Source organism: Schistosoma haematobium, chromosome 3 (assembly GCF_000699445.3).
Source record: "Schistosoma haematobium chromosome 3, whole genome shotgun sequence".
In the NCBI taxonomy this organism is placed as follows: domain Eukaryota; kingdom Metazoa; phylum Platyhelminthes; class Trematoda; order Strigeidida; family Schistosomatidae; genus Schistosoma; species Schistosoma haematobium.
Window position 1 is genome coordinate 12,517,828 of NC_067198.1, and position 22,846 is coordinate 12,540,673.

The window sequence follows — 22,846 nt, forward strand, 5'->3', positions numbered from 1 at the left end:
GTTCAAGCGCCGGAAATTCGTTTTTCGTCTACAATTTCTTCGATACCGCTATAGAAGATTTGAAAGATAACCAATATATTTCAGTGGATTTCTCAACAGTAATGGTACTAATGAACAGCTGTTACTTTAGTTATATTCATCAATGCTGGTGAACTTGATTTGCTATGTCCAATAAAGCCAATATAATACTACCAACAATATCACTTATCCCAAATTCATCGGCGAACCATGAAAAAAGTGAGTCCAGTTTAGCAGATTTTCTCTGCTAGTAAGTTTAACAACTGAAAACATAGCCGCTATGTTTCTCTTCATCATCATCCACAATCGTTTCTCGCCTACAACTAAACTGGATGCATATCATCATAACAAACCTAAAGTCTGTATATGGTGAGTATAATAACGTTTTCATCAAAATCAGCCATAAACCGGTCAGTAGCATCATTTTCGATCCCAAGTATGCTTTGACACCTTATAAAAACTATATCGAAGCTGATGGTCTCGTCCCCATATTATACATTTCTCTTAATGCATACTAACATGAGGCTAGGTAAAAGAACATGTGATTAACCACTGAATGTACAAAGACAAACGCTTAGCTTACCCACTAAATAATTTGTGATTTTCTTCCTATTTTTGACTTCTACTCTTGATCCACTGAGTATGGACTGTTAATAATTGTGTTAAATAAAGTATTTTCTACTCTATACTCTGGTTCTCTATATTCGATCGTGAATTCTTTATCTGGTTAACGTAACCTCAGTCCGTGTACAGTCTCTATAGACCGAGTATCCAATTCAGTAGTAGTGAAATCTCGATCACCAGTCATTTTATCGTATAAGAATAGTATATCATGGCACAAACAAAATAATTTTATCTTGGCGTAATTCATAGAATGTAACTATGGCCGTAAAGTTGCAGTTGTCTTTAATTTTAATCTTCAGCAAATAAGTTTCGCGGAAATTAAACAGCCACAAAACCATTTGCTATTTTTATAGGTTTGGATTTCCATTATTTCGCTCGTAAACTATGATTTTTCGTCTCGATTAAAGACGCTAATTTCTCATTAATCATCGTATCTTTTAATATGATAAGCTTTTATCCTACGTTTAAAGTCTTCGTAAATAAATTTACTTACATTTCTCGTCTGCTCGAATCAATCTTTTCTGATACCTGACAATAAACCTATCTTATAAATATCTATTAGATTACCATGGGTTAAGAAAAAAGTAAGGGAATAATAGTCGTATCTGGCCGTCGGAATCGAAGCTAGAAGTTACTGGCATCTAACTAAATATGCATCAATAATAATCAAAGGTTTAATAGAATTATACAAACACTTACAGTGACTCATAACAATAGGATAATCTGATGACGTTTCTTCAAATCCTGCAAGTACATCGTTTAACACAGAGAATACTTGTGTTGGTATTTCAGTCGGTCTCGAATTCCTTGAAATTGTAAAAATATAATAATGATAATAGTAAAATTACCTTTCCTGGTTAAAATCGCTGAAACGAACAATAAAATTAATGCGGCATAGGAAAATAAGCCAAAATAAGGCAGACAGATATGGATTTCCTACTAACTGAAGAATTTGGAAAAAGAAAGTACAGGACGAAAGGATTATGGTTATCGAAAACTGACGACCATGCTTTTTGACAATAAGGACTGTAAAACAATGTACACTGATCAGTCTGTCACTGGGAACGAAGAAAAAAGTAGGAGAACTAAAAATTCGTTTGAAAATTCTCACCCAGTTGTTTAACGGGTACTAAATTTCAATACTATTTAATTATAAAATACCATCACAAAAGAGAAAAATTAATACACTTCTATCTTGAAAATAAAACCTACTATATTTATTTATAAATGATTTAGACATAATAGATACAGACGAAGAATAATTCAGTATAATGAGAAGTTAATTGCAACTTTGATAACTTAGAAGTATAATGTAGATGTTAAATTATTTGAAGATAAAAATGGCCCGTAAAAGTCACTTGTTAAGGATTACAAGATCTTACTTAATCCGAAAGTACTCTTCAGTGAAAAAATGACATACTTTGATAAAATAAATAAAACCAGAGGGCACTGAACATCTCCATCATTCTAGTTCAGAAATCTTTAGCAGAGTACACTCATGACCTTACAAGAAATCGAACACAGAACCTTTAGATCTCGTGGCGAATGTATCACTTGTTCAGAAATGAGCTGGTATCTAGTGGCAGAAGTTAATATTTTGTTATTACTAACAGACCTCAAGAACAATTCCTGAAGTTCTGATATGAACGTGAGTGGTGGAGTTGAGTTGCATGAGCATTGGTACAATTACCATCGGTAAATGATAGGTTTCAAAAGTTGCCTAGCCTAAATCAATCTGCAATGTGATTTATCTTTAAACTGAACAATTTCCACAAACCTATTCCAAAACATAAATTCTTTTGAAACTTCGTAACAACTAACATTCAGCTGTTACATCGAATACAAATTTTTAAGCCAGTAATATCTTTCTACATTCACAAATAAGAAGTGGGAAAAATCAAAACCGCTGATTGATGTCTAAACTTACTTTTCTTTTGATTTCATTGAATTATGACTGGTAGATTCTAATTCTTCTAAATATAATTCTACATATATAATGTAGAAAAATGCTAAGTGATATGATTTTGGAGCTACTTTTAAAGCTAAAACATCCTCAGGTAGCAGGCAGGTTTCTGATTGTATTTTATCTTGATGAATAACAGTTTCCAGTAGCGGTGATGATGATGACAATGATGAGGAGGGTGGAGTTGTTAATAAATAAGGAAAAGACGGTCGTAAACGGTCAAATAAATTCAGATACGCAGTTGATAATTCTATCGACCTATAAAGAAGCCAAGAAAAAGACATATGTAATTGGTGACTTAAACAAATTTTATGAAAATTAAAATCGCAGAATCACTGTATGATATAAGTTATGCCGAAAATAATGCGGGTCAGTTGTTGATGGTGATACGTATAAGAATGTAAAGTGGTTATTAGATAACTGAGAAGTAACCATATAACCACATTTTAAAGATATCCAATCGCACGTAAAATGTAGAGATAATTATTCTTGTTGTCTTGTGGAAAGCCAAACAAGTATTCCTTACATATTATTTACATGATATTGGAATACGTAATAAAATAACTTATTAAGAAGGATTAAAAAGCCTAACCAACCAATATGGAAAAGTACCCAAAAATGGATTTATAATTTTAAAATCACGGTTTAATTGAGCACCAAAAGTTACTTATGACATTATCTATACTAACAACAATAACATGATACTTAGACTGAGTGCAATACACAGAAGAAAAATTTGGCTAATGAATTGATAGTCTACTAGTCAATAATAGGATACAGCTGTCAGCTAAATCTTTTTCCGACCCCAGTACTGACAACTGTACGAGGAGTAGATCCATGTAATCGGCTTTGGGCCATACTCTAAGTAAGAGGACCAGTGATACTACCCAGTCGAGCGACAAAAGTAAATAGATAAGGGTTCGAACCCGTGACGTGATGGTTGAAATCTCAACGCCCTACCCACTGACCCATTTCTCCACACTGTATAACAACTAGGTCATCTTTAAAAAAACCACCTTATATATTTCAATTTTCGAATAACAGTGGTACTCGCAATAAACAATCCAATGTGTATAAAATAATTGGTAACAAATAACGAAATGGAAAAACTATTTACCAGCGGTATCCGGAAAGGCGACTAGTTTGTAAAAGCAATGATATACCAAATGTAATAATATTTGGTTTCATGTTATTCAAAAGAACCAGGAACTCATGGATCGACTTTTGACTCCACATATTCGAAAAAGTTGATGTCACTGAAGTAGGAAAATAATTAACAGAAATCTAGGTCAATACATTTCGAATTTGCAAAAGCTGCAAACCACTAAATGGTTGATTCATACGTCAAAACCACTATACCAAACATCATACGTCCTACTATACTGAAACTTTATAGCAGTAGTATACAACCATATTTCTTTAAAAAGTAGACACAGGACCAGAAAGAACAGTATTTATAAATTCGATTTTACTGAAAAATCAATGCCTTAGTCAAACCATTACGTACTATGAATTTACGGATGGTTTTATACACATTTTTGATACTGTAAAGAACTCGGTTAGAATTTTTCAGATACAATTTACCAAATTAAAAAATTATCATCCTATATAGAGTTGTTAAATTTCACTGTGATCTTCCTAAGGAAACAAAAATTTGAATACTAAAATCTGTGATTCGTATGATACTGTTATTGGCGTTAATAATGTGATCATAGAAAGTATGTGATAAATATTAATGTTCGATAACAACAGTTTGAAAGTACTCCAGATAAGTAACCGTATCTCCTAATCAGATTAACAGAATGATATAAAATGAAATCTAACTACATGAATTCATGAAACTTGATACGTAAAAACAGTTTCGGTACACATCTTTTGAAATCGCTTTAACACTAGGAATTTTTATATTAGAAACATGTGATTTCTAGCTACATGTGTCCATCAGTGATATAATTAATAATAATAATATCAGAAGGGGTTTCTGGAGATTTTTAGAAATTTCACAGATTGAAATCATGAGTCAATTGAAGTTAGACAACCATGGAAAACCTAGAAGCACTGGACGGCCGTTTCGTCCTAGTATGGGACTCCTCAGCAGTGCGCATTCACGACCCCGCACCCCGCGAGATTCGAACCCAAAATCTACCAGTCTCGCGCCAAGCGCTTAACCAACTAGACCACTGAGCAGGCATCCGATGGTGTTGAAGTTGGACATTAAGATAGTTGAACGTTGAAAAATCTAATTTATCCATAAAACTACTTATATTTTTCCAATTCATTTTATATTGGTTGTTTGAATCTCCCCAATGATGTTTAAGACTGTGATTGATCAGTACTGGGTTCGAGTCCCGCGGCGAACATCAACTCTGGGATGCAGGTACATCCGTTTGACAAGTCCCAAATAGGACGAAACGTGCGTCCTGGATTTAACTGAAAACCATCATCTATCTCTGCTTATATCTTGCTAGTTTGAATAGATACTAATAAAATTATGCAACTAAAAGTAAAAAGTCATCTAGTACTTTTTTAACTCTGCAAAATTGATTGCTTTTCTCACTTAATGTACTATAATAAGCAGGATAAAATCAAATTGATAAATAGACCAAACTAACCACATTCTGAATAATTTGATGAGATTTCAGTGAATGAATCAGTGCATGGAATAAGTGTTTCTGTGGTTGCCTGTAGTTCTTTCGAGATTTTCGGTTTTTGATCGAAAACACCAAGATCTCTATAATAAGATAGTGATATTGAATGTGTGTTTATAGACGAATAAAGAAAGAAAAGCATATGTATAGTACAATGAATTTGTGTATGCCCTTAATCTCAAACAATGTAATAAGTAAGACTAAATAATTTTAGGAAATTAAAAACTATCCATCAATCTCCACAATTTTGTTGACGTACAGGAACATATTCATGGTCGCATTACTGTAAAAACCTTAAATAAATTTACTCATTCTATGTTAAGCGGTTGAAAGTAATCAACCCAATACCAAACTTTTGCCTGCAATCTTGAAAGAATTGGCACCTCCGCCGATAATTCTGATCTGCATCACCAAATGTCACAGTCAGAGTACTTACCATCGAGTAACAACAAGCATTTGTTGAGGAAAAAACCTTTAGTTCGTAGCATTTTGTTTTGTTTGGTAACAATTCGTCGTAAACAATGTTAAAAATACTTAATATGGTTCATATAAATCACGTCAGCCTGACGATAGCGTCTGGCTTAACAGTAAGGATCACTAAAAAAACGGCGGCCTGCTTGAATATCTGGGCTACCTGTTTCTGCCATTTAATTATTTCAACAAGTTATCTGTTTTTTTTCTAATTATAACACACAATTACGAAACACGTGAATCAATTCATATATTTATTAGAACCAGTCGTAAATGGAATTACTGAAAGCTCCAAAAATGCCCTAAAACGATCGAGGGTGGGGAAGGTCTGCTTTCCCTCTCGAAACGCTCTCACATGACCACGCATATACACCCACTGACATGGAAGTTCTCCTCACTGTCTTCTCACAGCAGCGCCCTTCTTCACGAAATGCACAGGACGAAAAGCGAATATCCGGCGCTTGAACTGGATTGGTGGGTACGTAAGATCCACCTCATGGAGTTGGAAAACCCTGATTCAAAACCAATTCTCCACATGAGCTCCACTATCCTGATGGAACAAATGGCCTATGAACCTATCGTTGGTCACCGACTATCATGCGATTGCATCTTCTAACTTTGATCCATTGTCGTATGAATTAAACCTCTAGGTCGAAGGCTTGGTGAGTGGCCTCCTAAGAAAAATTAACCACCTGTTTTGATTTGGGCGCACAGACAGTATTCCAGCCCTTACATAAATCAGATGATGAAGTGTGGCGCATATATATTTGGTGCTTCCTTGTACCAATGTTTATGTGTTTAAATAAATAAATAAATTGCATTAGACGACATTAAACTTAACTTAAACTGGATACAAGTTGACGTATTACTATTGTCAAGTTTTTAGCTATTAGTCATTATTACCATGGTATGGCTTATAGAGATTTTCAATCGCATAGTTTATATTATGCAGGTTGATCTTGGTTGAACAACCATTGGAAAACAGGGAGCTTTGGATATCCATCTCATCCTATTCTAGGGTTCCTCATAATGCTCATCAACAACCCCACAGTAGATCGAACCTACGGGTTTCGAGTCTAGTGAAGAGTCCTCAAACATTAGATCGATGGGCTAGTATCCTCCAGCGGCTTGCGTACGTATCAATTACCCACCAAAAGTATCAGATGATGCTGGGGCGATCGATTGATATGTACACCACAGGATCCCGGTTCAACAGTTCAGAGGTTAAGCGCTCGCTACGAGGTCTGAAGGTCCCAGGTTCGATTCCTACGAGATCATAAATAAGGAACTCTAAGGGCTATCATACTGGGACGACATCGCTGTCCAGAGCTTTCTGGTTTGAAAATGGTTGTCAGAGGGTAGTGGAAAAACTGTGCATTAACAACGTAGATGAAAATGTCTACAAAGTGTACAGAGCTGTGAAAATAAATTTTGTTTAACTGTAACCATTACTCCAAATTTTTTCTTATGATTAAAACTTCCTAATAATTTCTAAATGATTATACTTAGAGTACCTCAAGCATTACAATTAATCGGTTAAAATAGAGAAAGATAATCAGCTCACCTAAATACCTGAGGTAAAAGTGTTTGAAATCTATCGATTAATTTAAACCGATCATTTATATAATTACTTTCTTTTTGTGAGCTAGCTAATTTTTCACTGGAAGGTTTATACTTGTCCGAAGCCTTTTCCAATTCTGCTACCACAGATCGTCTGGAACAATAACGATTTAAACCATCCGTTAAATCAAAGCATGTTCTAACCTAGACAAATAAAGATAATTAAATTAAGTATATGTCATTAACACTGAATAAATTTCGAGTGAAAATATAACTTGATATGTTTACATCAGGTAGTCACAAAATTCTTAACAGTTTATAGAAATACTCCCAACCGTACTGTCCCAGGTGGGAAATCCCCTGCCGAAATCATGTTTGGAAGAAATATTCGAACTATTTTCAACGCTATGTTGCCACCTAAAACAATGGATACGCACAGATGAAATCCGAATACCCGAAGTTTTAATGTGGGTGGTAAAGTGTTTGTCAAGTTATACCTTAGGAAGAATGGAGGGGCACCAGGAATAATTGTACAACGAATTGACAAAGTTTCGTTTCGGGTCCGAGGGACATTCTGGACATGCATCAGACACACGAACCAAATCCATAAATACAGAAGAACGCTGCACGCGCCGCGCACTGTGACGATTAACGATACTACCCGGTTGCCCGATAGAAATATAAATCAATTTGGCCCAATAGATGAATAGTAAGAAACTCCCAAATCCCATCTTATCACAACATTAAAACCAAAGATTACAATTACAACACAGTTTTGTTAGACAAAGCGTGACCCTATAGTATAAGGCATCCCAAAATAAGAAAAACATAGTACTTTTTATGAAAAAACCTACCCTAGAAGATCGACGTTTTTCAAGTCCAGCAGTAGTAGTTAAATCATCATTTGATGCCTCAATATTGAAATCACTTACATCATCTTTCATTGTATCATATGCAGCATCAACATTTGGCACTTTCTCAATATTCAAAGTTACAGCATGTTCAATATTATCATTCAATTGTTCACCAAACTTTAAATTAAGAGAAGCTGATGATGATGTTGTAACAGTGTTATTTGGAACTTCATTTATCTCATTAGGAATTGATTCAAAATTAAGTACATTTTTGCACAACAATGATGATAAATCAAGAACTGAATGAATTGCCTAAACATTAAATTAATTAATGAAATAATTTAGTCAAGTCATGTGTAAAGATTGATTAAAATTGAAAATAGATTTCATCATGAAAACATGTCATCTGGAAAATCATTAAAAACCATTGACCAGTTCAGTCAGTTCAGCCATAAGCAATGTAGAATCTGGGACATACATACATTAGTTCAAGTTCCCATACCATGTTGGTAGATGCGGACTACTTGGTTGGGGTTCGCATAACTATCGTAATCAATGGTTGGAGACTCTGGGTGACATGGCTCAGAATCGATCACAATGGCGTAGGTGTATACACTCTCTGTCTTCCTTTAAACTATGAAATTAAAATCGCTTCATATCTTTCTTTCTACGAACTAATTCTTTCTTCCTGTATTATGTCCTTATATACAATCCTTCTTTTATATTTTACCATCACTGAATTAACTACTTCTATGAATCCGGTGTTCATCTTGTTGTGCTAATGAAGTATGGCAACTTGGACCGATGCAAATATGTGCCTGGTCCTACGTTGTAGCTGACTGACTGACATACCATACAACCACAGTGAAAGAAAATTATAAAAACAGATGTCAGAGTAGTCAGATGTATTAACAGTATAAGCGGTAATAGGAAAAATAAGGTAAAAAACAATATAATTGAAGAAGAGTATATTGACAGAGTAAGAAACGATTTTGAAAACTTAAGATCTAAAAGAAGATAAAAAAGTGAATGTAATCTTCACTAGGATATAACACCTCCCCCTTTTTTTGAAGATCCAAAGTTTAGATTCTGATTTAAAATAAAGTATGTGCAACTCTAAATTCTCCAACATTATCCTCCTCCACGAAATAATGTCGGATCCTCATATCTCCAAGTTGCAATTAACATGACTTTATTTAAATCATGTTTCTCGCATTGAATAGAGAATCCAATAGAAATGGCTAGATGGTCATTTGATTTGAGGTAATCAGGATTTGGTTCTTCTGAAATACTTTCTTCAAATTCATTACGAATCTCATTAGTGGATACCAGGTTGCTAGGAAAATCAACATCTAACAAAATTGGATTAGATTTTTGATTATAGCTTGGTTCAGCCGACATATCTTTCGCATTTTTATAAGGAATTTCACCAAAATTATGTGCATCATTATGGCAACCCATACCTGGTACATTGTCATGAGAAATCGGACAAGTTGGTTTACTATGATTTTCTGTCTCCCAATGATTTTGAGTATCACATGGTACATCTGGGTTCATCCTATTGCTCCAGTTATTTTCTGGATATGATTACACACAGCTTTCTCGACTAATATCACCTGAACCATAACTTTGTTGTAGCTGAAGTTTATTTCCAGAGTTAGACAGCGCCAGCAGTGCTTCATTTAATTCTGAACTTAAGGCTTCATCTACATGATCTTTTGTTTCTTGATCATCTGGTATTGTCACAATTTCATGTGCATCTAGCAAGATATTGTCTTGTTGTGAGCCGGAAAACTTACCAATATTACGTTTTGCTTCATGTATAAAGGGATTTGAACCCTCCACAGGACACGCTTCTGAAATGTCCACTACTGCACCAGTCTGCATCATAAATAGATTTCTTATTTTCTGGTTGAGTGAAAAGTCTGCCCAAAACTGTTTCAAATAGTTGTTGTTGAAAGGCTAACATCTGCTGTTGCTGTTGCTGTTGTAATATTAACTGCAACTGTTCTAAAAAAATCGCCATTTTTTACTGCTAATAATATTAACTCCAAAATCACCGGCAATTATTATGGCTTATTTCTTCCAAAACCTGCGTCACCGATTGTTGTATATATTTTTTTATTCGCCGAAATTCCCGTCGCCAATTTGCTATGACTTTATGGCCCACTAGTTATCACGCAATTTACCCACCAATCAAAATACGACTTATACTATCTTAGCACTATGCCAAACCAATGACATTCGGCCGGTATGAGCAGCCTAGCGTCCTAATTGGTCCTATGTCCGCCTAGCCCGTCCGCTTGAGTTCAGAACACCAGTACCAGCTTCCACTACGTGAATCGAATCGAATCATTTATTTCAGACATACTGGGTTTATATATCAACCAAACAGATCGCAACGCACCAATAAAATAGGACAACATTTGCACACAATAAAGCCAAAAAGTGGCTGTGAACGTGGGAGACAGTAGTCATTAAAGTGAACATAGCTTACGAAACAGTAAATCGTACAATAATAAATTATAGGTCAAAATAAAGCTTATAACAAAGGGAATATAGATATACATAATCTAATTACTGAATATTTATACCATGAGAATATATAAATAATATTAGTCCATTAATAGGTCTCAGACGTTACTCGTAATGTAATCTTCACTAGGATACAAAAATAAAGCGAGAAGCAATCGTACATCAAAGTTTCGATAGCAAAATAAATAAATAAAGTACTTACTGATTCTAAGATTAAACGATCGTACATTGCTATTGTTTCTTGAATTAAATGTAGCCAGCTGACAAATGGGTAAAAAAACAGAAACGTTAAAAGAAATAATCACCATTATCATCAATTTAGAGATTGCTCCGTTTGATGAGTGTTTACATCACTACCCAATTGTAAGCAAAGGTGAATAGCGGCAAACAGTGGAATCCAGAACGCGCGTTTCATCCTATTTGGGACTCTTCAGTTGCATGTACTTGCATCTCCGAGTTGATGTTCTTCCGAACTTGGACTTTTCTCTCTATTTAACGGGGCTTGGACGCGACAGTCTTCGTTCTGTTCTCAGATTATGTGAACTCGTAGTCTCTTCAAACATAGCAGAGAATCAGGTACATCCAGCCGACGAGTCCCAAACAGAACGAAACGCACGTCCTGGATTCCTACGGACACTGATTTCCAACTGATTGGGTGTGGATTGCATGGCTTGGGTATCATTGCTTAAATGAAACAATGGAGAGAGATGGTTATGTCCCCCCACTATCTGAGGTGTTTGTATATAAGGCCTTCAAGATGTTAATAGACTTCTTAGGCACACCCTTCTCCGATAAGCAATGCGAGAGGAAAGCCTTGTCCAACGAGTCAAAGAAGGCTGTGACACCAAGAAACACAACGGTTGCTGACCTGTAATAAGTATGGTGGTGTTCTAACACTTGGCCGAGGGTGAAGGTATGATCAATACATAAAATATATTACCTATTATGAGCTAAATATAATACTTTGCACATAGTATCAGTATTTTTTAAGCGATAGAGACAGTTGGAAGCAAGGCTGAGCCCCCTCCACTGTGTTCGAAACTCCCATCAACATAATAACTGGAATGAGCTAAAAGAGAGATATCAATGAATAGCGAAAATAAACTAATCCACTGACCTTAAATGTTTCAATGGAGATGGGAATTTAACCAATGGAATTGTTCGTAGTTCTGTTTCAGCATCTTTTTGTCTACGATATACTATTCGAATATTCTGTATTTCTTGATCAATCTAAACAAAACAAATACAATGTAATGTGTAAAACTATAAGCTAAGTATAAGAACGACATGAAGGACAGTACACAAAAACTGATACTAAATTTTCACCTTATCACCAACAGTCAGTCATATTTAGTCATAACCAATGACAAACCTGGCACGTATATGCAGTTGAAGATGATACACCATATCAGCACAGACAGACAAAACTCAAAATGGATATCAAAGTGATAGTAGCAGTAGTATCAGCGATAGCAAAAACACGAGAAAAAAGCTATGACACGAGAAAGAAAAGTAAATCCACAATATAAAACTAATAAAATAATTTTGAAGTACAGGATCTAAAAAAAGACAAAGATTAAGTGTATCTACGCCACTGTGATCGATTCTAACCCATGTTATCCTACAACTCCAACCACTCTTCATAATCACAGATAGTACCCTAGTCAAGTAGTCTGCTTTATCGCCAACAAACAAAAGATATTCAAAAAGGATTTAGATACTCTTAAAGATAATTTCTTCATTAACTGCCATACAACAGTAAAGCAATAAGACTGTTAGTATCTAAAAGACTTTATGGATATTAGTAAGCTACTGAAAAGGCAAAGCTTTATAACATCTCACAATCTACTATAAACCATATTCTTACTATCAAACAGAACACACTGAAGTAGTCAGAATTACTACCGAGATAATTTCTGGTTACTGATTAGCATATTTATTACAAATTTTATCTCTAACCCGATAACAATCGTAAGAACATGTGGAAACAACGAAATAAATGACACTCATTCCGCCATATACTTTATTAAATGGTAAGAGTAAAGCTTCATAACTCCACTTCAGGTAAGATTATAACGATCTAATGGTCAAAATCAAGTCAATTGTAGTCCTCCACCCATTGATGGCTATCAAAATAGTTATTTTTCATAGTTTAAATTACGAACTGATCTTAGTTAGGTCATCACTGAAGGCACAGAAGTACTACATAGTTGTTTCGTCTTAGTATGAGACTCACCCATAGTACATATACACAGCCCCGCACCCGGAAATCAACCTCAGGACTTCCGGGTATCACAGAGAGCGCTTAACCTCTAAACCACTGAGCCAGTATCTAACGGTGTACATATCTAACTTCAATCAATTCACAATATTATAAAATCCTCATCCATTTCCTGAAATGGATAACTGTTTCACACCCGACACAGATTAAACTCCTTCGGTCACGGTTTCTCATTAAAACATTAGGAGCCGTATCTTGAAACTATTCACAAGCGAGCATATGATTAGTAGTAGTTTAAGGGAATATATGGAAAATAGAATTCTTATGAATAAGAACTTTCGTCTAAATGTGATCGAATAGTTTCACAGTATTTGGGCGCCGAGTTGATGTGAGACATTAAAGAAGAATATATTTGTAAAATCTCAGCGAATAAATTTGGTGTAAATCCAAGTAAATCCTTGAAAAAGCTTGAACTAGATTGCCAGGCGAAACGTTGGATTTACTTCAAATTCATTCGCTGAAATTTTACGAATAAATTCTTCTTTAGAATTCTTATGGTTCAAATAACATGTTGATTTAAACTATAAAAACTCTACAGTCTCCATAAATCCTCCAGTACTAGTAATAATTAGATTTTTTTATCATATATATAAATCGAAACAGTACATAGTATAAATTACTACTGAACATTTAAAAAAGGTTAAAATCCACTCAGTCATAAAAACCAAATAGAACTTGGTATAAATATGCTTTGATCCACGTTGTCACATATAACACCACTGTAGAGAGAGAAAACCAAGGTGAGTAACACAGATGTGACATTAACAACAGTATCAATGCAAGAGTGATAAATCAACAATCATAAAAATATAACTTGGAAATAAGTAATGAAATTCAAAAACGAAATACACAATAATGGAAATTAAGACTTAGAAGTGGTACGGCCGAGGGTGGGGAGAGTCCGCTCTCCCTCTCGAAATGCTCTCACATGGCCACACGTATATAGCCTCTGCCAGGGAAGTCCTACTCACTGCCTTCTCATGGCATTACTGTTGTTTACGAAAATGAGAGGAAGAAAAGAGAATGTCCGGCGCTTTAACCGGATTCCAAACCAATGGTGCACATGGGCTCCAGGATCCTGCGGGAACAAATGGCGTATGAACCAATTCTCGGTCACCGGCTACCATGGGACTGCATCTCCTTACGATGCTCCACTGCCTTGTGGGTCAGACCCTTAGGTCAAAGGCTCGGGGTGTGGCCCCCTAAGAAAACCACCTGCTCCGGTTTGGGCACCCGGGCAGTATCACAGCCCTCACATATATCGAATGAGATTTGTGTGGCGCATATGTATTTGGTGCCTCTTTGTAACTATCTATGTGTTAAAATAAATAAATAATAAAAGATTTAGAAGATCAAAACTGAATACTTTTTAGCTGCATGGCAACTGATTTCGAGCTATGTTGCTTAAACTCTTCAACAATAAATGCCAATTCTTATATGAAGTGAAACCAGTTAGTTTACCCATAATAAATTTTACAAAAGATGAAACATATATCCATTTATTTTAAAAATTCATTAATCGGACATTTAAAATATTAAATTTACCCGTTCAGCTTCGTCAAATGACGGTAATTGACTCAAAATATCTGGCCTAAATATATTTATATACAGAATTAGAAAATAATAATTACCTTTGCAGGAACAGATCATGAATCATTTCATGTAAACTTGGTTGAATTGTAAGTATTCGATCAATGAAATAAACTGCATATTCACTAAACGGATCTATTTGTAACATACGAACTGATAATTCTAAGCAAACTAAACAGAAACATACGTAAAATGTTGAAACAATAATCATAAGTATGTGGGGGGAAAAATGAAAGCAAAATATTGACAATAAATAATAATAGTTTAGGATTCTAGGAGAATGCAAATGAATTTTGTAGTGTTGCTACTGAAATTCCTTGAAAAAAAGTAGATATTCACAAGTGTATTGTAGATCATGACAAACATTGAATTTACTCTACAAGTATCCAATTCATATGAACAGTTTTATCTAATAATTCACTGAACTAACTTACTTTCATGAACACTTTATGGTAACAATAAAAGAAGGCATTTATACGGAAGCAGTACACAACTTCTCTCTAGCAAGATTTCAAAGACTAAATCAATATTAAGATGAAAAGATCCATTGGGATTTCCCCGCGTGGGTTCGAATCCCATCCTCGTTGTCAAATCTTCCTATGTTTGAAGAGATTACGAGTTCACCTATCTGCGAACGTGACAAAATGACCAATAAGCTAGCTATTCCGTCGCAACCCAGCCTAGCTAATTAGAGAGAGAAGTCTAAGTTCCAAAGTGGGAAATATATTCCACAATCAGCTAGAACCATGAACGACCACGACAAGTCTAGTTGGAAATACACTCATTTATATATTGATTGTACACACACTTTGATTATTAATTAGGATGAAATCACACACATAAAAATTAATTACAGTTATAACAAATCATATGCTGAGTATAGTTCATGTTAATTTTTAATATAAGAATATCGTATGTTATACGGACCCAACTGCGTCACAAAACAAGCCCTCACATGGAATCCTCAAGGCCAAAGGAAAAGAGGAAGACCAAAGAACACATTACGCCGGGAAATGGAGATAGACATGAAAAAAAATGAACAAGAATTGGATGGAATTAGAAAAGAAGGCCCAGGACAGAGTGGGTTGGAGAATGCTGGTCGGCGGCCTATGCTCCATTGGGAGTAACAGGCGTAAGTAAGTAAGTAAGTAATGTTATACGGGGAAACAAAACCGAATACTACACTGAATAATCATTAAATAGAATTAAACCGCAAGTAATGATGAATAAAAATCGTAATGATTGAATCAATCTAATTCTGACTTTTCATCCCGTCTTATCAAAGATCTTAAACATTCGATCTTGCCTGATGAAGATAATTTAAATAGGTACATTTACGGTAGATATATCATGATGTATTAAGTAGTCAGAGGAATCTAACTTAAAGACAGGGTAAAATACGAAAGTACTTTTCGTAAAAAGAATATATTGTGCGTTTTATATCCATAGATTTTTATCAAAAAAATGCACACGTAGAAATATAACGATGTTTTCGACTATTTCTTCCGCACCATACCTTAACAAGTGACATTGGTTGGCGTAGGAGTAGGTTGGTAGAAAATCAGGAGGAAAAATTCAGTCAGTTTATGAAACTATTGACACTTAGTCTGAACCATGTTGTTACGTATAAACCACTAAGTTGGGATCTGTATGAAAATTTTGACCAATTGTTGGAGACCTTGTGTGATATGGTTTCAAATTATTTATGAAGGCTCAAATGTATTCATTCCTGAATTTCTTTTAGATTCTGAGCGTTAATGAAATACTATAATCGTTGACTTCAGTTTTCTTAACCATTTTCTCAACATGCAGTATTTTTAACCATGACTTTTAACTACTTCATTGTCATTTATCTGCCCAATTTAATCTCTCTATGCTGACTTGGTGTGGGAATTTCGCAAAGCGCATCTTAGTGCTAGTCAGTCAGTCAGTCAGTAACAACGTAGAACTTCGTACGTACGTACATCAGTTCGAGTTGCCACACCACATTAGCACAGAGATACAGTTGTCGATTCAAATCCCGTAGTGGTAGAGGTAATAAGAGTATAAGAAGTAATCGGGAAGATTAGGGTTTGGAGATGTTATTTAAAGAGTATAATCCAGTGAAATAAATTTGGAAAGAGGAAAAAAGGGACATGAAGAATTCAGAAGATTAGAATTTGGGAGAACACAAAGAGTGTATGCACTTGCGCCATTGCGAACGATTTTGAGCCATGTCATTCAGGGTCTCTAACCATCGGCTGCTATCATCTCGTGGTCCCCAACCAGGTAGTCTACACCTACCAACATGACTCAGTTCACTTGTCAGTGACTTCATGGACTTGTGCCATGTTTTGGTTTGGCCGCCCCTAGCTTTCTTCCAACCTACTCCTATACCACTGAACATAGCACGTCGGGGCAGTTGGTGGTTGGGCATACGTAATACGTGTCCCAGCCATCTCAACTGATGAAGTTTCACTACTTCATCAATTGATTTGTCATCCTTACCTAGTACCCGTTTCCTAACAACTATGTTACTTACTCGATGGTCCCATGATATACGAGCAATGTTTCGAAGACACCTATGATCAAATACTAGTAGCCTACGGATATCCTCTACTCTTACCGGCCATGTTTCACTGCCATAAAGTAGGACGGAACGAACCGCTGTGCAGTAAACACGTCCTTTGGTTGATAGACGGATATCTCGCCTACGCCATAAACGACGCAAGTTGGCAAAAGCTAGTCGAGCCTTCTGTATCCGTGCTGAGATTTCGTCACACACTAAACCACAAGGGCTGATGAGACTTCCAAGATAAGTGAAGCGGTCGACACATTCAACTACTTCACTCCCTATCACTAGTTCGGGTGTCGATGTAACCCAATCCTGAAGCAACATTTTGCATTTCGAGGGAGAGAATCGCATCCCGAACATGCTAGGTACTACATTATTCGCAAATGAAATGAAATGAATCACCAAAATGTGAGTGTATGCATCCATATGCTTACGGTTTTATTAAACTTATTAAATCTCATACTCAAGTGTTCAGTTTGACGACAACAATTGCCTTATTCGATGTTTTAGTTAATCTTGCTAATTTAAATCTTCCAACACGAGAGTAGATTTCCGTTAAAGATTTCTATGTAATAAGTAGACATGATGCTTCACGTAGGAAAAACTGTTTGACTCATCACAATAAAAAAGATATATGGATGAAAAATTAATATATATAGCGTACTCTCTAGTTCAGAGACTGCAAAATACAGTGGCAGAGCTAATTGCAATGCAAGTGGATGAGATGGCCTTTTTGCTAATATATGATCTATTGAATTGATGGCAACTTCAAAGAAACCTGAACGAATAGCAGCACGAGCTAGACGTATCCAAAGACTTAAATCATTTGAATCGACTTGTAAAGCCTAGGAAGAGAAAGAAAATAAAAACAGGAAAACCAAAATGTTGAAAAAAATATTGAAAACAAAAATAAGTGGTGTGTAGGATGTAAGTGTTAGTACCACCAAAATAACTCATTTGAGGTTAATCAACGTAAGAAAACTGTTTTGGCTCCACAGAAATATATATATATATACATAGCACTACAATAAATAAAAAATCTCATTGAAATTAAGAACCGACCCACGTTAGAACAGCATTGGAAACCTGGAAGCACTAGACGGTCGTTTCGTCCTAGCACAGGACTCAGCAACAGTGCACATACACGAACCTACCACAGAAGATCGAACTTAGAACGTTTGGTCTTACGCGCCAATGCGTAACCTCTAGACCACTGATCCCGCATCCAACGATGTTAATGTCTAACTGTAATCAACCCACGACATTTTGCGACCATAATCGGTTTAACTTTAAAAACTCATATTCAACTTGATAAACTTATCAACAACAGTCGTCTATCAGCACAGACAAACACAAAAAGTCATCGGTTCAACATGCTCCCAGAGAGAAGAGTGTGCCAATCAATAAGCGAACAATTAATTTGATTAATCAACAAAATGCAAGAAAGAAACTAAATGATTAGAAAAACCAGTTACTCATGAGTAATACAGTTATAATACACTAATCTCATAAGTGGAGTTGACAAATCCAATGATAATTTTTATCTTACACTGACATCAACTGAATAGCCATCAATATAATGATTAACAACTCTACACTGATTAATAATTTACTTCTATATGGATATTCTAACAAAAATCTGTAGTATATAATAAATAATAACAACTAATCAGAAAGTGAAGGTAAACAAACTGCAGAAAACTCATGGACGAATATAAAGGCGTTCAAACTACCGAATAAAAACATTTCTAAAGCAACTGAAATGCATTCTGTTACACTGAGTATTCAGGTTTTGACATATTAAACTCAGTACATAACTATGAACCTTAGCAGTAAAGATAGTATAAACACATTGATTAGTCTTTCATCTCCAAGCTCTATGTAATTAAACTCCTTTTTCATTCGTAACAGGAAACAAACAACTGAATACTTGAAATACTTTATCCTGTAATTTGAGACAGTTAAAAAGACAAAATTTATATTAATTCACTTATGTAGCTAAAATCAAAGCTAACAAAGAACTGACTATACATTATAAATATTATCATCGACTGAAGCCGTCTCATAAGCCATTTAAAAATGCAAAACTTAACAACTGTTTAGCAATAAAAAAGAAGGTTGTTCTAGGCTAAAAAAACACTATCATATTTTAAAATAGTATACCTAATCATAATTTTATTCACATACAATCATAAAAATGTATAAAGCAATAACATGTGTATATAATACATATAAATACTCAAAAGACCTATTATTATTATCATTGTCATTATTATTACTATTACCTTACTAAGCAGATCAATACCTTCAGCATCTTTGTTCAATTTGAAGTAAATGTTTCCAAGTAATTTACAACTAGCAAATTTTACCGATGCTAATTGTGGAGTTAATTTCTACAAAATAAAAGTTGAAATAAATTATTCATTAGGCTCTTTTGCCTAAAAAAATAGAAACACAATATACATCAATAATTTGGCATAAAAAGATAATATCTACTCAAAAATGTTTATTTATTTATTTATTTGAACACATAGATACTGTTACAAGAGGGAATCAGATACATATGCACTACACAGGTCACTTAATTTGTATGTAGGCTATAATACTACCCGGGTGCCCAAACCGAAACAGGTGATTTTCTTAGAAGGCCACACCCGGAGCCTTCGACCTAAAGGTCTGATCCACAAGGCAGTGGAGCAACGTCAGGAGATACAGTCCTATGGTAGCTGGTGACCAATAAATGGTTCATACGCCATGTGTTCCATCAGGATACTAAAGCCCATGTGCACCATTGGTTTGGAATTTGGGTTTTCCAACTCCCCTAGGTGGACTCTCCATGTCCAATAACCCGGTTAAAGCACCGGACATTCTCTTTTCGTCCTCTCAATTTCGTAAATAACACCCCCACCACGAGAAGGCAGTGAGCAAAACTTCCCTGGCAGAGGCTATATACGCGTAGCCATGTGAGAGCATTTCGAGAGGAGCTATCTATCTATCTATTATAAGCATGTTTGTGCGGATGCTAAAAAATCATAAGTATGAAAAACCAATCGAAACAGGATGGTACGAGATTTTACAAAAACTGAAAAAACTCACATTGTTTTCAATGACAAAACTGTTTAGAATGCTTTCCAGGACAGGTCTGGCCTTGCATTCATCATTAGGACAATCAGATGAGCAAAGACGTAAAGCAATATGATACAGTTTGATCACTCTGACCTGGACAGTTAAAAATGCAAATATAAGGACAAAATCAGTTGTGAATACAAAACCTAAAGCATTATCACATTACAATCTAGCCTACTGCACAGAACCTGACTAAGATAAAACTAATAAGACTGTTCTCGAATCCAACATACACTAAACTGAAATGTCGCACTTAAATACACATTCCTGAATATGAAACAAATTTTTAAACGGATGACTATTATTTCATAATCATAAAAAATAATGGTCAGTTTTAATTACCTCTTCGGATTCTCGTGTCTTAGTGGGTTTTAAAAGATTAGTGACGTTCGGTGATATTTCCCCCAGGTCCGAAGATTTACAAACGCTTGGAATAATTGTAGATTTAGGATTTACTGATTGATAATCATCGGAAAGAATAGTGTGACCGACTCTTTCAGGTAAATGCGAACTTATATGCTCATTTGCACCAATGCTCGAACTATTAGAGGAGTCTAAGTCACATAACGAATGCTTGTCTGAAAAATTTAGTGCTTTGAATGAGAACTGTAAAAAGATAAAACAAAAAGCGGCTGTACATTTTTGAAGTAACAAAACAAGAGCAAAAGCCGGGTCAATACCTCATAACAAATATTTCCGCTCAAATATCTCGTTACCAATAGTTTTGTAACAGGTTAAACATATTGCAAGCATATTTATCCTGGAATATAATTCACCCGACGTAATGCATAACAATTATATTCAATCTAGGATTTTCGTATTCATGAAAAGTTTTTCCGCATCAACGGACCATTTAGACCCAGTCGATGTGGTACGGAAAATACGGACTAGGAAATGACATACCAAACTTGGGTCTTCATGTACTAAACAACTAGTATACAACGATAACGAATTTAAAATACTTGAAAGGATAGAAAATTATCGATTTTGATCTATGATTTATTCACTTGACGGAACACTCCATACCATTGCTTTTAGTAACCTTATCCGATATAATTAACTCTGAAAAAAAAAAACTCTGACAGTTGAGACCTACAGACTTTGGAAAGATGTTAAAACCAGCTTTATGAGTTATATTCAAGACAACTGTTGTCATGTGCCTCATATAAGCAGAACTATTTCTGCAAATCAACTGATGCACAACTCGTTGAGAATATTATCAGTAGATATTTTCCCAATAATTTGAAACGTCTTCAATATTTTGAATTACGTCAGAAAAATCATACGGCGTAAATCCGAAGGACAAGTGCCGTCGAATGAAGGAATAGCTTAGGCTCTTTAACCAGTGTCCCAGCACTAACAAATGACTGTCAATTAACGACAGTATTATGATATAGGGACTGTCAAGAAATATGCACCAAAAACATACTTTGGTAAAGTCAATTAACGTGAAATATCAGGAATATAGATATTATTTAAACGGTCATAAGACGAAAACAGAAAAGAAATGAGAGTGCACTATGTGTGTGAAGTTTTATTTGAAAATAACTATCGGTACAATATATCAATTAAAAATGTTATAAAATTGAGACCCCACGCTGAAACACGATTGAGCAAACGGTGAGACTCTAGCGTTAAGGTAACCTTGGGACAATCCACACGATTACTAGAGTCAGCAGGAGTATGTAAATTAGTATGAGTGAGGACTAAGTTTAAAAGTTAGGAATTAAGGTTAGAATTCTAACCCTAATTTAAATTAGCGTTTTAATCACGAACCGACATCAGCTGCTGTGCCAAAATGAGATTTAAACATGCAGATCGATGGGATATGCGACAAAATTCTAGACTTGTCGTATTAAATTCATTGTTTCGTCCATAAATTATATTCTTAAAGGGCGAACTGATCACACAAAGTATTATCTACAGGTTACGAACTGGTAAAAATAATTCCATGAGACATTCGTCGAGAAATTTTATATATGCTGTCCTTTAAAAAATAAGATAACAGCTCTAAGGCTGAAGAACAGTATAGAGCCAAGGTCACGCCTGGAAAAATAGACGAACGGCCTTGAAAGTATAGAGTTAATTAATTTTGACGCCTTATTATAAACTTTTCACACTCGTTGTTGACTATAGCATGGGGCTATATTTGTCGTGTGATTATCATTACCCAAACATATGTATTTTTTGCCACTGTTCGCAAATATATATGATATCAACCACACTGTGTTGCCACGTATTACTTTGCATCGGTCTCTATAACTATGATTATGGTTGTTGTTTTGAGTACATATTTTCTGTCGCAATACTAATATAAAGGTCCAAATTATAAGCAGTAGATTCGTCAAATATTAGATGATCATTGCCAAGTGCCTGAAACCATACCAGAAACAATAAGAAACTATTACAAAGTAATCGATCTACTGATACGAGCTCGCGATAAAGATACTAGATCCCGAATTTTATCTTGGACTGAATCTAGCGACAAACAAACAGTTAAGTCAGCCTAATATATGATTGTTCTTATTTGTCTTAGAGCTCTTGACTGTTTTCATTGTAGCGGTAAATAAATCCCCAAAATAAATAGCATTAAGTTTTCGACATTGGATGCTGACCATATGT

General features: G+C 35.2%; 1 protein-coding gene across 2 annotated transcripts in view; it reads right to left on the reverse strand.

Annotated features, from left to right (window-relative positions):
* CABIN1_1 (Calcineurin-binding protein cabin-1) overlaps window positions 1-22,315 on the reverse strand; it is a 54,421-nt gene extending 32,106 nt beyond the window's left edge. Inside the window, exons 1-14 of one of the 2 annotated variants that reach the window (XM_051207974.1) lie at window positions 20,567-22,315; window positions 20,195-20,317; window positions 19,384-19,491; window positions 17,763-17,943; window positions 14,586-14,715; window positions 14,500-14,545; window positions 11,791-11,903; window positions 10,876-10,933; window positions 8,139-8,450; window positions 7,289-7,488; window positions 5,218-5,336; window positions 3,723-3,861; window positions 2,570-2,863; window positions 1,342-1,448 (exon numbers count right to left, since the gene is read on the reverse strand). Coding sequence is in view for 1 of the 2 variants with exons in the window: in XM_051207975.1 (XP_051068957.1) it covers window positions 1,342-1,448; window positions 2,570-2,863; window positions 3,723-3,861; window positions 5,218-5,336; window positions 7,289-7,488; window positions 8,139-8,450; window positions 10,876-10,933; window positions 11,791-11,903; window positions 14,500-14,545; window positions 14,586-14,692 (1,495 nt within the window). In the remaining variant the exon portion in view is untranslated. Of the gene's footprint in view, window positions 1-1,341; window positions 1,449-2,569; window positions 2,864-3,722; window positions 3,862-5,217; window positions 5,337-7,288; window positions 7,489-8,138; window positions 8,451-10,875; window positions 10,934-11,790; window positions 11,904-14,499; window positions 14,546-14,585; window positions 14,716-17,762; window positions 17,944-19,383; window positions 19,492-20,194; window positions 20,422-20,566 lie in introns of those variants that run through there. The other variant, XM_051207975.1, reaches the window with a different exon arrangement.
* Between the last annotated feature and the right edge of the window lie 531 nt (window positions 22,316-22,846).